The sequence below is a fragment of the Hippopotamus amphibius genome, chromosome 7 (genome assembly GCF_030028045.1).
Source record: "Hippopotamus amphibius kiboko isolate mHipAmp2 chromosome 7, mHipAmp2.hap2, whole genome shotgun sequence".
NCBI lineage: Eukaryota > Metazoa > Chordata > Mammalia > Artiodactyla > Hippopotamidae > Hippopotamus > Hippopotamus amphibius.
The window spans coordinates 126,746,046-126,759,132 of NC_080192.1; the positions used below are offsets into that span (position 1 = coordinate 126,746,046).

At 49.8% G+C, this 13,087-nt stretch overlaps 1 protein-coding gene across 3 annotated transcripts in view; it reads right to left on the reverse strand.

Annotated features, from left to right (window-relative positions):
* PLB1 (phospholipase B1) overlaps positions 1–13,087 on the reverse strand; it is a 209,730-nt gene that overhangs the window by 183,680 nt on the left and 12,963 nt on the right. For all 3 annotated transcript variants that reach the window (XM_057742730.1, XM_057742728.1, XM_057742727.1), the window contains exon 2: positions 12,575–12,671. In XM_057742730.1, the coding sequence (XP_057598713.1) occupies positions 12,575–12,671 (97 nt within the window). The remainder of the gene's footprint in view (positions 1–12,574; positions 12,672–13,087) is intronic.

The window sequence follows — 13,087 nt, forward strand, 5'->3', positions numbered from 1 at the left end:
TTCCCTCCCTCTGCCGGGATGGCCGTTGTTCTGATCTGCAGCCCGTTCAGGGCAGAGATCTTCCCCAGGGCCATGGTGAGGGTCCAGGATTCATTCTGCTGCTCCAGGCCATCAGAAACAGGAGAGGTTCTGCAAGCCTTCCCCTGCCTCCCTGAGATCCTAACCCTGATGTAGGGGTGCACGTGTGCTCTAATTCCTTCCACCCATCCTAGGGTGAGTTCTCTTGTCTTAGAAAGGCTATTGACTAGAAGCGGAGGGGGTGAGCTACTCTTTATCGTACTGTGTTCCCCAAATGTTATGTCTCTATTCCTCTGAAGACTTGGGCTTTCAAAATCAAAGTCAGGAAGTCTCCCTTTTTTGTCTGCCCTGCATCTTGGGATTGTGTTCACTTCCCCTCGGCAATCAGCACAGAACTGCCTGCGTGGTGAAAAGGGCAGAGGATAAATACTGGAGGGAATGGGTCGGTATTTCAAAACCGTGCTGCCCCACGGAGGATTCTCACTACCTGGTGTAGGACTTGCTATGAAGTTCTAGTAATCAAGACGGTGGGGCTTGGCATAAAAATAGACAATGGGATCAAGGGAACAGAGTCCAGAAGTACATCCGTACTTGTGGTCAACTGATTATCAGCAAATAAGCAAAGATACCAAGGTAATTCAATGCGGAAGGAAAGTCTTTAATTTTACATGGTGCTAGAACAACTGGATATTCATATATTAAACAATGAGTATGGACCCTTACCTCACATCATATTCAAAAATTATTTTGAGATGGATTATAGACCTAAACAGACAAGCTAAAACTATAAAGTTCCTAAAAGAAAACAAAGGAGAAAATTTTCATCACCTTGCAGAAGGCAGTTTTCTTAAACAGGACACAAAAAAGCAGAAACCATTTTTTTAAAGAAAGATATATAAACTGGACCTCATTAAATTTTTAAAAAATCAAAAACAGTTGATTGAACCTGGTGTACCCCCCCAAAAAAAATAATAAAAAAATCAAAAGACATTGTTATGAAAATTGACAAGCCAGTCTACAAAGAAACATTCACCAAACACATATCTGATAAAGTTCTGGTATCCAGAATATATATAGAATACCAACAGATGGATAATAAAAAGGATCCCCCACCCCAATAAAGAAATAAGTAAATAAAAGAGAAAAGACTTGACGAGACATGTCACAAAAGAAGATTGGCTAATAAACAAATAAAGATTGCTCAACGTCATTGAGTTAATCAGGAAATGCAAATTAAAACCACTGTGCAATCTACATTTTACACCTACTGGAACAGCTAAACTGAAAAAACCCAACAATACCAAATGTCGGCAAGGACATGGAGCAACTGGGACTTAGATGTTGTTGCTGGGGGTGTAAAATGGTCTGACCATTTTGGAAAACTGTTTGACAGTTTCTTATAAAGTTAAACATACACCTGCCCTATGATTCACCGATTCCATTCCCAAGCATTTACCCAAGAGTAATAGTCACCAAAACACTTGTCCAAAGATGTTCACAGCAGTTTTACTCATAACAACAAGAACTGGAAACAGTTAAATGTCCATCCACATGTGGATAAATAAACAAATTGTGGTATCTTTGTACATGGGTACCACTCAGCAATAGAAACGAACAAGCTACAGACACACCTTGTTTTACTGAGCTTCACTTTATTGTACTTTGAAGACATGTCTTTTACAAATTTAAGGTTTGTTGCAAGCCTGTGTTGTCAGACAATGGGAGCATTTTTTTAGCAATAAAGTATTCTTTAATTAAGGTAGGTACATTGTTTTTTTAGACATATGTTATTGCACACCTAATAGACTATAGCATAGTATAAAGATAATTTTTATATGCATTAAAACACCAAAAAACGTAACTGACTCACCCTATTGCAATATTTGCTCTATTGCAGTGGTCCAGAACTGAACCTGCAGTATCTCCGAAGAGTGCCTGCACTGATAGATGCTACATGCGTGAATCTCAACAGCATTATGTTAAAAGAAATAAGCCAGCACCAGAGAAACATTTAGTATGGTGCCATTTATACGAAGTTCTAGAACAAGCAAAACTAATCTATGACGATAGAATTCAGGACACTGGTTGCGTAGGGGTAGGGGGTGGGGATTGACAGAAAAATTCTGGGGATCTACTATACAACGTGGTGATTATGATTATAGTTAATGATAATGTTTTTTAAAAAAGGAAGAGGGAAGGGGAATAAGGTCAGTTTGTTAGGTGGTGGAAAGATGCTATATGCATCTGTCAAAACTCATTGCGGGACTTCCTTGGTGGTGCAGTGGTTAAGAATCTGTCTGCCAATGCAGGGGACACGGGTTTCCCTGGTCCGGGAAGGTCCCACATGCCGCGGAGCAACTAAGCCTGAGCGCCACAACTACTGATCCTGTGCTCTAGAGCCCAAGATTCACAGCTACTGAGCCCACACACCACAGCTACTGAAGCCCGTGTGCCTAGAGCCCATGCTTCCCAACAAGAGAAGCCACCGCACTGAGAAGCCTGTGCACCTCAATGAAGAGTAGCCCCCGCTCTCTGCAACTAGAGAAAGACTGCGTGCAGCAACAAAGACCCAACACAGCCAAAAAAATCCAAAAAACAAAAAAACAAAAAACCCCCACAAACTCATCGGGCTTTACATTTAAGATCTATGCATCTCACCATATGCAGAGTATACCTCAATTAAAAAAAAAAAAGTTACCAGAGTCTTGGGCGAAGGAGAAATCAGGAGTTGGATTTAATGGGTCTAGAGTTTCAGTTTTGCAAGATGAAACACTGTGGAGGTTGGTTGCACAACAATGTGAATATACTTAATGCTGCTGAAACTGTACACCTAAAAACGATTAAGATGGTAAATTTGATGTAATGTGTATTTTACCACAATTTAAAAAAACAAACAAAATATGCTACCACATACAGCATGACAAACCTTACTCATGAGGAGCCACACACAAGTTAATTTCATAATATAACATTTAGGTAGTCCTTGAGGTAAAAGTGGCAAGGTAAATCAGTGGGCATGGAAGGTGGCACAGGGGGCCGTGGACAAGCAAGTGGGTATCGACGTGGACGTGACGGCCTCCCTACAGGGCTGCCCTGCTCTAGGCTGAGGAACACGGTAACTTGACACTAAACTTCTGAGGTCTCTGTCCACCTCGGCTCCCCAGAGGACAGAGATGGATGGAGCTGGAAGTTTCAGGAGGCCTCTCCCGTGAACCCATTTTCTGAGAACTCAGCCCCGCTGGTCCCCTAGAGGTTTGTACGTATCAGCTGCGTGTGGCGGGGCCCAAAGGAAGGAAGTAGGCGAGGACAGCGTGTTGAGTCCCTGCACCAGAGGCCTCAGCCCGCTAGCCTGAACTCCACCCATAGCACCCTGTGTGGCCTTTGCCAAGTCCATCATCTGTCGTCTGTGTCGGGGGACTAAGTTCAGGGCTTCCTACACAGAGTTCCTCAGCACTGGCTGGGACTCAGCCGCTCCAAGAACCAGACAGGGGCAGGGCTGGGGTCATGGGAGTCTGAGGAGAGCCGACACCCTCTTCCCACATTTAGCTGATCTGCAGGCCTGCCGCGTGACTGACGGGTGATGTGGACGGTGGAATGGGGGTGGCAACAGCTTTCAGGCCCAGGTGGGAGGAAGGCAAACAGAAAGGGCATCATTGAGGAGCAGCAAACCATGAGTCATGCTGTTCCTTAACTCGGGATAATCAAGAGACCAGCATGATGGCCATGCTGCTGGCAATTTCTTCTCTTTTTTAAATAAATAAATTTATTTATTTATTTATTTATTTATTTATTGGCTGTGTTGGGTCTTCGTTGCTGCGCACAGGCTTTCTCTAGTTGCAGCGAGCGGGGGCTACCCTTCATTGTGGTGTGCGGGCCCCTCATTGCGGGGGCTTCTCTTGTTGTGGAGCACGGGTTCTAGGTGCGTGGGCTTCAGTAGTTGTGGCACATGGGCTCAATAGTTGTGGCGCACGGGCTTAGTTGCTTCGCGGCATGTGATATCTTCCTGGAGCAGGGATCAAACCTGTGTCCCCTGCATTGGCAGGCGAATTCTTAACCACTGTGCCACCTAGGAAGTCCCTGGCAATTTCTTAATACCTGGTTGTCACAGTCCCTGTCATCCCTGCTGGTTAGTCCCTCTACCTCCTCTTTGTCCCAAGAGTGTCCTGGGGGACGTAAAAGCTTTGGGGACACTTTCTAGACTCTCGTGGCCTTTGCAGTGGACTGCTGCCTTGTGAGAAGGGGAAAGAGAGCTGGCATTTACTAAACATCTTCTATGGGTCAGGTCTGTGGTAAGAACTTTCGTAAGGGGTATATCATTTGGTCCTCATAACACCCTGAGAGGTGGGACTCATCATTCCCATTTTGTCCATGGGAAGATGGAGGCTCAGAATGCGGAGTGGACTTGCCCGAGGTCTCCTGCTGAATTAGGCACAGCCCCTGTCCCCTTACCTCCCTCCCTTCATCACAAGGTAGAACCATCTCATTTGTAAGACTGAAGGGACTTCTAGATGTTCTACTCTGACCCTTTCCACACCCCCGCAACAGCTGTCATCCACTCTAACAACCCCCAGGTCTTTCCAATGACCCTCTTCCCTTTCTGGTGATGGAAACTCCCTCCACTGAGACAGATTTTAACAGCTTGGCGGAAGCATGCTCCCAGAAGAGGGAAGGTGGGATTTTAATTTTTCTGAAATAAATTGGAAAAATGGAGGGAAGGATAGTAGTCACAGTGTGTTGCAAAGATGGATGGAAGAGCCTGAAGGAGCCATTGTGCCTGGAGTGCAGGAAGTGGAGAGAGGGTGGGCAGAGACGAGGCTTGCATCATTTTTTCTATCCCCCGGGTATTTTCAGCAGCGGTGATGGTGTGCATCCTGCAGCACTAGGAAGACTGGATAAGCGGAGTCAGGTGGGCAGCTCGCCAGGGTCTGGGGCTCAGCCAAGAGACCTGGGCTAGAGTAAGACCGGAAGTTGTGCTGACCGGAAATGGCCCGAGGCTAGCTCATCTCTGGGTATCCTAAACCTGCCACAGTGCACGGCAAAGCTGCTTGATGCCGGAATGGCTGACTGACTGAATTTTAGCAGATGCCCTCGCTGTGGCCCTGGTGCTTACGATACTGGAAAGAGGTTCTAAAGGAACAGCCTATATTCTGGGCCCTATCCCACTGGAATTGTCTCCAGGTTCTCTCTATGTTGCTAGACCCAGCAGCATCCACCCAGCTTCCGGAACACGTTGCTACCATTGCAGTGTTCTTCTCAGGCCCACCTGCCCTTGTCTTCCCAACAGCTTTCCCATTGAGCCCTCTGATTTCACAGTCCCATTTCTAAGCTGGAAGCCTCCCAGCTGACAGCAGGACCCGGGATGCAAGACTCCCAGTGCACGCGCACATACACACACACACACACACACACACACACACACACACAGGCACTTCAGCACTGTTCTCAACAGGCCCCCTCCCATGTATCCACCAGACTAACCTCTGCTGTGGGCAGGAGACCTGCTTCTGGAAAATAGAGAAATGGTCCCCCGAAGACACACAAAAACACACAGCATCTTGAGTCAACTTGGTCGTTAATTGGAGGACTGATTGCGTCCCAAACTCCATGAGCTGCTGGAGATCTTAGGTGACAACCCTATCATGAAAGCCACGCAGGCCCAGGAACCCACCCTCCTTCCAGCATCTTTCTACCCAGGAAAGGACAACAGGCAGTTACGCTTGCCCTCAGAGAGCAGAAAGCCCATCCTGACGGAGGCATGGGCCGCGGCGTGAGGCCCACATGCCCACAACTGCCCAGCGATTGCAGAAATCCTTTCCTTTTAGAAGTCACAGGGAAGGGGTGAGCTGAAGGAGACAAGAATCCAGGCATGTGTTTGGTGTTCCACCCTCTTTGCAATTGGGAGCAATTTTACAAACTTGCATCAGCTTTCCAAATACAATAGATTTGGGGGTTAGAAAAGTGCCGGCACGATGTCTTTTAAATATTTAGAAACATCCTCTGCCCCTACCACCAGAGTTGAGTATTTGTTTTTTTAACCCTGACTTGGCAAGGATGCTCTGTGGTGTCCCCAGCACAGGTGAGGTTGTGCAAGCCGGCCCACGCAGCGGCGGAGGGTGGGGACCTGCCCACAGCTGTCACCCTGTTCCTAACAACTCCCCGGGGCACACCCTGCTCATTAGGCCCCGGCCACGCCTGGCCGCCTAGGCTCCTGGTGGAACCAGAATGCCAGGAGCGGGCGGCTCCTTGAGCCCTGAACAATGGGCTGTGAGGAGTTAATGCAGGCCCAGGGCCAGGGGGCCCAGAAAGCTGGGGGTCTGGGCACTGGGAGCTCCCTGTGCCGTGCCTAGGACAGGCCTGGGGGGTAGGGGCTGCACCCTGGCCCAGCTCCTGGGTCTCCAGGCTGCCAGGGAGCAGCAGGGGCCCCCAGAGGGAGCCAGGCCGAGCTCTAGGCAGTAAAAATAGACTTGTGTTTAGAGGCTGCCTCCCTCGGTGGAGGGCTGAGCTGTGCAGACACTATCTCACTCCGGCTCAGTGTCCCCCCAGGCAGGTAAGGGATGGGACTTGCTCCTGCTTTATAGCTGGGGAGCCCAAGCAGAGCGGATGGGCAGGCAGAGAGGGGAGGCCCCTGCCCCGTATCTGGCCGCAGCTGGGCGAGCGCCCCTGCCGGCAGTGCTGCCCGCCCCGGGGTGGATGCTACCATCCTGTGGTGCACATGTGCCCCCACGGAAACAAGCTGCCTGCCCCCGCCAGCCCCACCTTATCTCACACCCCTCAAGATAGTCCAGACCTCGCTTTCCTTCTCCCAGCCCCCACTCCCCAGACTTGTGGCATGTGGCACGAGGAAGCTCGTGGCGGCCCAGCCTGGCCCCACCTGGCACGTACGTCCCACAGGTGCTTCTGCGAACTCAGGATAAACCGGATTGGGGTTAGGCGGGTGGCAACACGCTGCTATTTGTGGAGGTTCCTGGCCTCCTGCTCCTGTGACATCAGGAGGGTGAGGGGGTCAGCCATCTCTACCCAGTCATGGGGCTCAGGCCTGCCAGAAGCCTGAGGCTGGACCACGGGCTGGACGCACAGAGTCTACAGAGAGCCGAGGAAGCTGTCGGGAAAGAGCCCTGGCTTAGGACACAGTAGGGCCCAACACAGCAAAGTAGCTCCCCCCCCACTGGGCTGGGGCAGCCCTCCCCTCCCTGGGCCCATCTGTCCAATGAGGGGTCAGATTAGATGAGACCCCCTCACTGCATACTCTTCCACTGTCATCAGGCTGGGCCCGACTCCCAATCCCCCATTGCTTCTCTCAATAAACCCCTTCTGTTGGGGATTAGAATTAACTTCTGTCTTAATTAAAGGCCATGCCTATGTGGCTCTGGGTGGGCAGCCCTGGGGCCTCCTGGGAAGAAAGGAGAACCCACCAAAAGCCAAGGAACTCCCACCCCAAACCCTGACTTTGTGAAGCTTACCCACTCTCTCCAGTTCTCCAAACCAGGGCTGAGGCACCTGGGCCAGAGTCCACTGCTGGAGACAGGGGTGCAGAGGCCTTGCAGGGCTCATGCGGGATGGGGGCTGTTAGCCCCGCATGGGGAGCCCCCGAGGGTGCCAAGGACCAGCTGCAGGGCTTGAGTAGGAGTCCAAAGTCCTCTTTAAACCAACCCTGCTTCAACATTCAGGCCCTAGGAAGGCCCAAAGCAAAGAAACTCCAAGCCCTGCAAGCCCCTTTGCTAACCACTAGAACTGGTTACTCATTTGCAGAGCGTGTTTTGGTTGACAAAGCATTTTCTCATACGTGATGTCATTTGATCCTCATAACAACACAATAAGATATTTCCCCATTTTACAGAGGAGGAAACTAAAGCTCTGAGTTTAAGCAACGTGCTTCAAGGATCCCAACCAGGAAGCGGTAAAACCAGGACAGGGAGCCAGTTGGTCAAATTCCAAGGTCAATGCTCTCTGTGAGGCATCGTGTCCCTCTCTCCAGGCCCTAGGGACACAGAAACTCTCCACCGGGACTCAGATAGTGGGCTGAGGCCTTCCCAGCCAGCAAGGCTATGTGCCTGCAGTCCAAAGAGCCTAGAGAGGGACTTCCTCTCTAGGTGGCACAGTAGTTAAGAGTCAGCCTGCCAATGCAGGGGACACCTGTTTGATCCCTTGTCCGGAAAGAGAAGATCCCACATGCTGCGGAGCAACTGAGCCCGTGTGCCACAACTACTGAGCCTGAGCTTTAGAGCCCATGAGCCACAACTACTGAGCCCACATGCTGCAACTACTGAAGCCCGCATGCCTAGAGCCTGTGCTCCACAAGAGAAGCCACTGCAATGAGAAGCCTGCACACCACAATGAAGAGTAGCCCCCACTTGCCACAACTAGAGAAAGCTCACACTCAGCAACGAAGACCCAACGCAGCCAAAACTTTAAAAATTAAAAAAAAAAAAGGAATGTAGTTAACAATAGTTAAAAAAAAAAAAAAAAGCATGTTGCACACCCACCACACTGTTGCCCTGGGCCCGCAGAGAAGGTTGGAAAAGCAAAGCCATTCTGCAGTGGGCCTGAAACTCAGGGCAAACCTTTCCTGAGGATTGACAGGGCTGGATCTCTCTCCTCCTGCTAAACCCCGTGACATTCTCTCTTAGTGGAAGAGACCCATTGGCTGCCTTCATCTCTGAAAAGCCATGAGGAAAGGGGAACGGCCATCTTCTGTGGGGACGATGGGTGAAGAAGCAGCAAGCAGGTGGGACTCAGTGCAAGGAGGGACCAATGTAAGGATGAATTCTCCAGCCGTGAGACCTGCCTGGGGATGTTACCAGCTGCCTTGTAAAGAGGTAAGCTCCCCATCACTGCAGAAGTTCACGCAAAGTCTGGGTAACCATTCTGCCCTGGGAATGTTATATAGCAAATTCAATTCCTATAATGCTGAGTGGGAAGAATGGAACTACATGACATTTACACTTTTTCACACCAAGAGCCTATGATGAAATGGGAACTCTTTCAGCTTCTTTTTGGCCCTCAAAATCCCCTCTATGAGTGCCATATTGGATCAAGTTCAAGTTGTTGCTGAGTGTCTCTACCTCCTGCTGTTGCAGACTGGAATGGAATGGAGAGAAGAGGTCAAGAAGCAGGGATGGTGAGCTGTGTGGTGGTCCCTGAACCACAGCAAGCTGAGAGTCTGACATGGGAAGGGTCTGCTGGAGCTCCACGCCCTGAGGGCCAAGCGCTCTGAGGCCATTGTTACCTGCTGTCCCGAGAGGTAACTGGGGCATTCGCATTGATTTGGGTGGCCAGCCAAAGACCTGCCTGGGCCTCGTGGGCAGCTGTCTCCTTTGCCACAGTGACCAAAATGAGTTGTCAGGCCAGGTCAAGGCAAGCCCGGCCTCGGCCATGGGTGTTGGCCAGCCACCTGTGTCCAAGAGACAGCTGGCTGAGTCACTGTCATCCCTCCTTTGCAGCTGGCCTGGGCCATTCATATTGAAGAGAAGCTTTCTTGGGACATCTGAATACCTGAAATCTGGAATCTGGAGCTATAGGTGAAGGGATTTGACACTAGCATCCCAGCACTGTCCATGGGACACCTCAAGCTACAAAATTGTCTGCTGGCCATAGAAAGAAATGAAGCTGAGTTATTTGTAGTGAGGTGGATGGACCTAGAGTCTGTCATACAGAGTGAAGTAACTCAGAAAGAGAAAAACATAAAACGTATGCTAATGCATATATATGGAATCTAGAAGAATGGTACTGATGAACCTAGTGGCAGGGCAGGAATAAAGATGCAGATGTAGAGAATGGACTTGAGGACACAGAGGGGGAAGGGGAGGCTGGAATGTAGTGAGAGAGTAGCGCTGACAATATATATACAACCAAATGTAAAATAGATAGCTAGTGGGAAGCTGCTGCATAGTACAGGGAGATCAGCTCGGTGCTTTGTGACAACCTAGAGGGGTGGGATGGGAGGGTGGGAGGGAGGCTCAAGAGGGAAGAGATATGTGTATGTATATAGCTGATTCACTTTGTTGTACAGCAGAAACTAACACAACATTGTAAAACAATTACACTCCAATAAAGATGTGGGGGAAAAAAATTGTCTGCCACAGTTCCTTGAGGGTGAAGAGAAACCAGAACATCCCCCTCATCCAGAAATGTCTCCCAGAAGTGTGCTCTGTTGGTGTATAGAGGGTGGCTCCTTCCCTCCGCCACCATCCCTCTTGGCCACCCACCTCTTGCTTGGTTTTTGGTTTTTTCCTGGAGGCATTCCCTGCCAACCTGGGGAGGTGGGGGCACAAGAAGTCTTCAGGCTTGGCCCAGCCTGGCCCATGTTCTTCTAGGAGTCCTGGGACCCACTCCCACTCATCCCTTCATCAATCAATGCTACCTGAGCACCTGTGCGCCTGCAAACCCCAAACAGCAGACAATTCCCTCAAAGAAAAATGGGCAAAGGATATGATCCCAGACCCCGCCTTGCTGCTTATTTGCTATGCAAATTTGGGGAAATAACCACTCTGAGCCTGTTTCCTTGTCTGTAAAATTATGATAATAATGGTTCCAATTCACTGGGTTACTGTGGAAATTGAATGAGATTATCCACATGTTATGAGTAGAACTGTGTCCCTCACCAAATTCACATGTTGAAGCCCTAATCCCCCTCCCTGGCACCTCAGAATTTATTTGGAGACAGGACCTATAAGGGATGATGACATTAGGGGCCCTAATCCAATATGGCTGGTGTCCTTGTAAAAAGAGGAAAAGACAAAGAAATCGGCACTCAGAGAAAAGACCATGTGAAGAAGGAGCAAAAGAGTGGCCAAGGAAAGAGGCCAAAGGAGACATGAATCCTGCGGGCACCCTGATCTTGGCCATCTAGCCTCCAGAAACCTGGGAAGATAAATGTCTGTGGTAGTTTGTTATGGCAGCCCGAGCACACTAATATACCACCCAAAGCACTAGAACAGCATCTGGCCAATAGTATACACTCAATAAATACTAATTACTGCCAGGAATATTATTGTTTATCTCAGCTGTATACCCACCCTATTAGTTCCCTACTGCTGCTGTGACAAATTACTCCCAAACATATTGGCTTAAGATAACACATATTTATTATCTTACGGTTCTGTAGGTCAGAAACCCCTCTGGACTAAAACCAAGGTGTCTACAGGGCTGTATTCCTTCTGGAGGCTCCAGGGAAGAATCCATTTGCTTGCCTTTTCCAGCTTCTAGAGGACACCTGCATTTCTTGGCTGTGGCCCCTTCCTTCATCTTTAAAGCCAACAGTGTAAGATGTTCAAATGGATCTTCCTCTGAGCCTCCTGCCTCCCTCTTATAAAGACCTGATGATTACATGGGGACCACCAGATGATTCAGGATAACCTTCTTATCTCAAGATCCTTAACTGAATCACATCTGAAAAGCCCCTTTTGCCATGGAAGTTCACATGTTCGCAGATTTGGGGGGTTAGGACGTGCTTCTTTGGGAGAAGAGTCATTATTGTGCCTGCCACACACACAATCTATGATTAAGTGAAAAAAGCAAGCCGTAGAATAACACCTATAGGTTAGGATCATTTATGGAAAAAGATACTAAATCAATTTATGCAGAGAAAGTAACTCACACAACTATTAACCATGGGGAGGGAGGGCTTATGCTTTCTGCGTATTAATTTTTCTACAGTATTAATAAGTATATATTCACAGTATACATTCACAGGGTACTTGTGTAATTTAAATTTTTTTAAGTACTTCAAAGGCAAAAAGAAGAGATGAGTACCCATCCTTGGGGGGCTCAGTCTAGGGACGTCAAACAAATCAACAGCATCAAGACCTCTTGGTTCGTGGTCTGAGGAGTGGCAGCTGGGGTGGGGGTCCTCCCCTGCGTGGGTGACACTGCCTGAGGGGACACTTCTGCTGGGTTCTGAAGGATAAGAAAAAGTTTCCCAGGTAGAGAGGAAGCAGAAGACTGTTGCCAGTGACAACAGGCCCAAAGGGGCCGCCCTTTATCAGGCAGTGTAGGTGCCATGGAGCGGAGGCCGGAGGCAGGACTGGGCTGTGTGGCTGTGGCCAGGTCCTGTGCTGAGTGGTGGTGTACGCATTTCTTCATTAGGCGTAAGCGAACCGAGGCTGTGTGTTTTGATGAAAGACAGAGGGTCTGGCTAGATGAGAAAGGGCATGATAGAAGGTGGCACGGGCTTGGGGCAGGGTCTGCTCCTGGAGCAGCTGGTGCAGATGGGGAGGGCTGACAAAGGAGGCAGGTAGGGCGGAGCCAGAGGCAATGCCGTCCCTCACTCCCACCCTACCTCCCACAGCCCCATCTGCAAGTTCAGCCCCAAGGCAAGTGGCAGTCACAGCACAAGGTCTCAGGCAGCCTCTCCTGGGGTTGAGGGAGCTTCCAGGCCTGACCTTGGACCTGCTGCCTTGGGGCTGATTGCCAGGTCTCCATGTGGTGGGCAAGGCAGCCAGCCGCAGACCCAGCCAGGTCATCCTGGCAGCAAAACCACTTCTCTTAATCTGTTGGGGCTGCTATAACAAAATACCACCGATTGGGTGGCTTATAAACAACAGGAATTATTTCTCACAGTTCTGCAGTCTGGAAGTCCAAGATCAGGGTGTCAACATGGTCAGGTGAGGGCCCTCCCTGGGTCGCAGGCAGCTGACTTCTCGCTGCGTCTTCACCTGGTGAAAGGGAAGCAAGGGGTGTCTCTGGGGCTGCTTTTGTAAGGGCACTCCTCCTGTTCATGACATAATCACCTCCCGAAGGCCCCACTGCCTAATACCGTCACCTCGGGGGTCAGGCGTCAACATTTGAATTTTAGGGGGACACATTCAGATCATAGCACCCTCGAAGGGTTCCCGAGGTGGGGTGAGGCTGGGTCTGTGGGCAGGAAAGCAGGCAGAGGGCCTTCAACCTGTGGCCAGCCACCCGGTGTGCTTGTCCTGACTTGCAGAGAGAACCCAGTGGTGTCTTGAAGCTGTAACTGCAGACATCACAGAAGGTACCTGTCCGTGGCAGAAGGGAGAGGTGATGGGGTGGGTGGGATTAGGTTAGGGGGTGGCCCACTCCCATGTTCCAATGGCACCCTGGCCCAAAT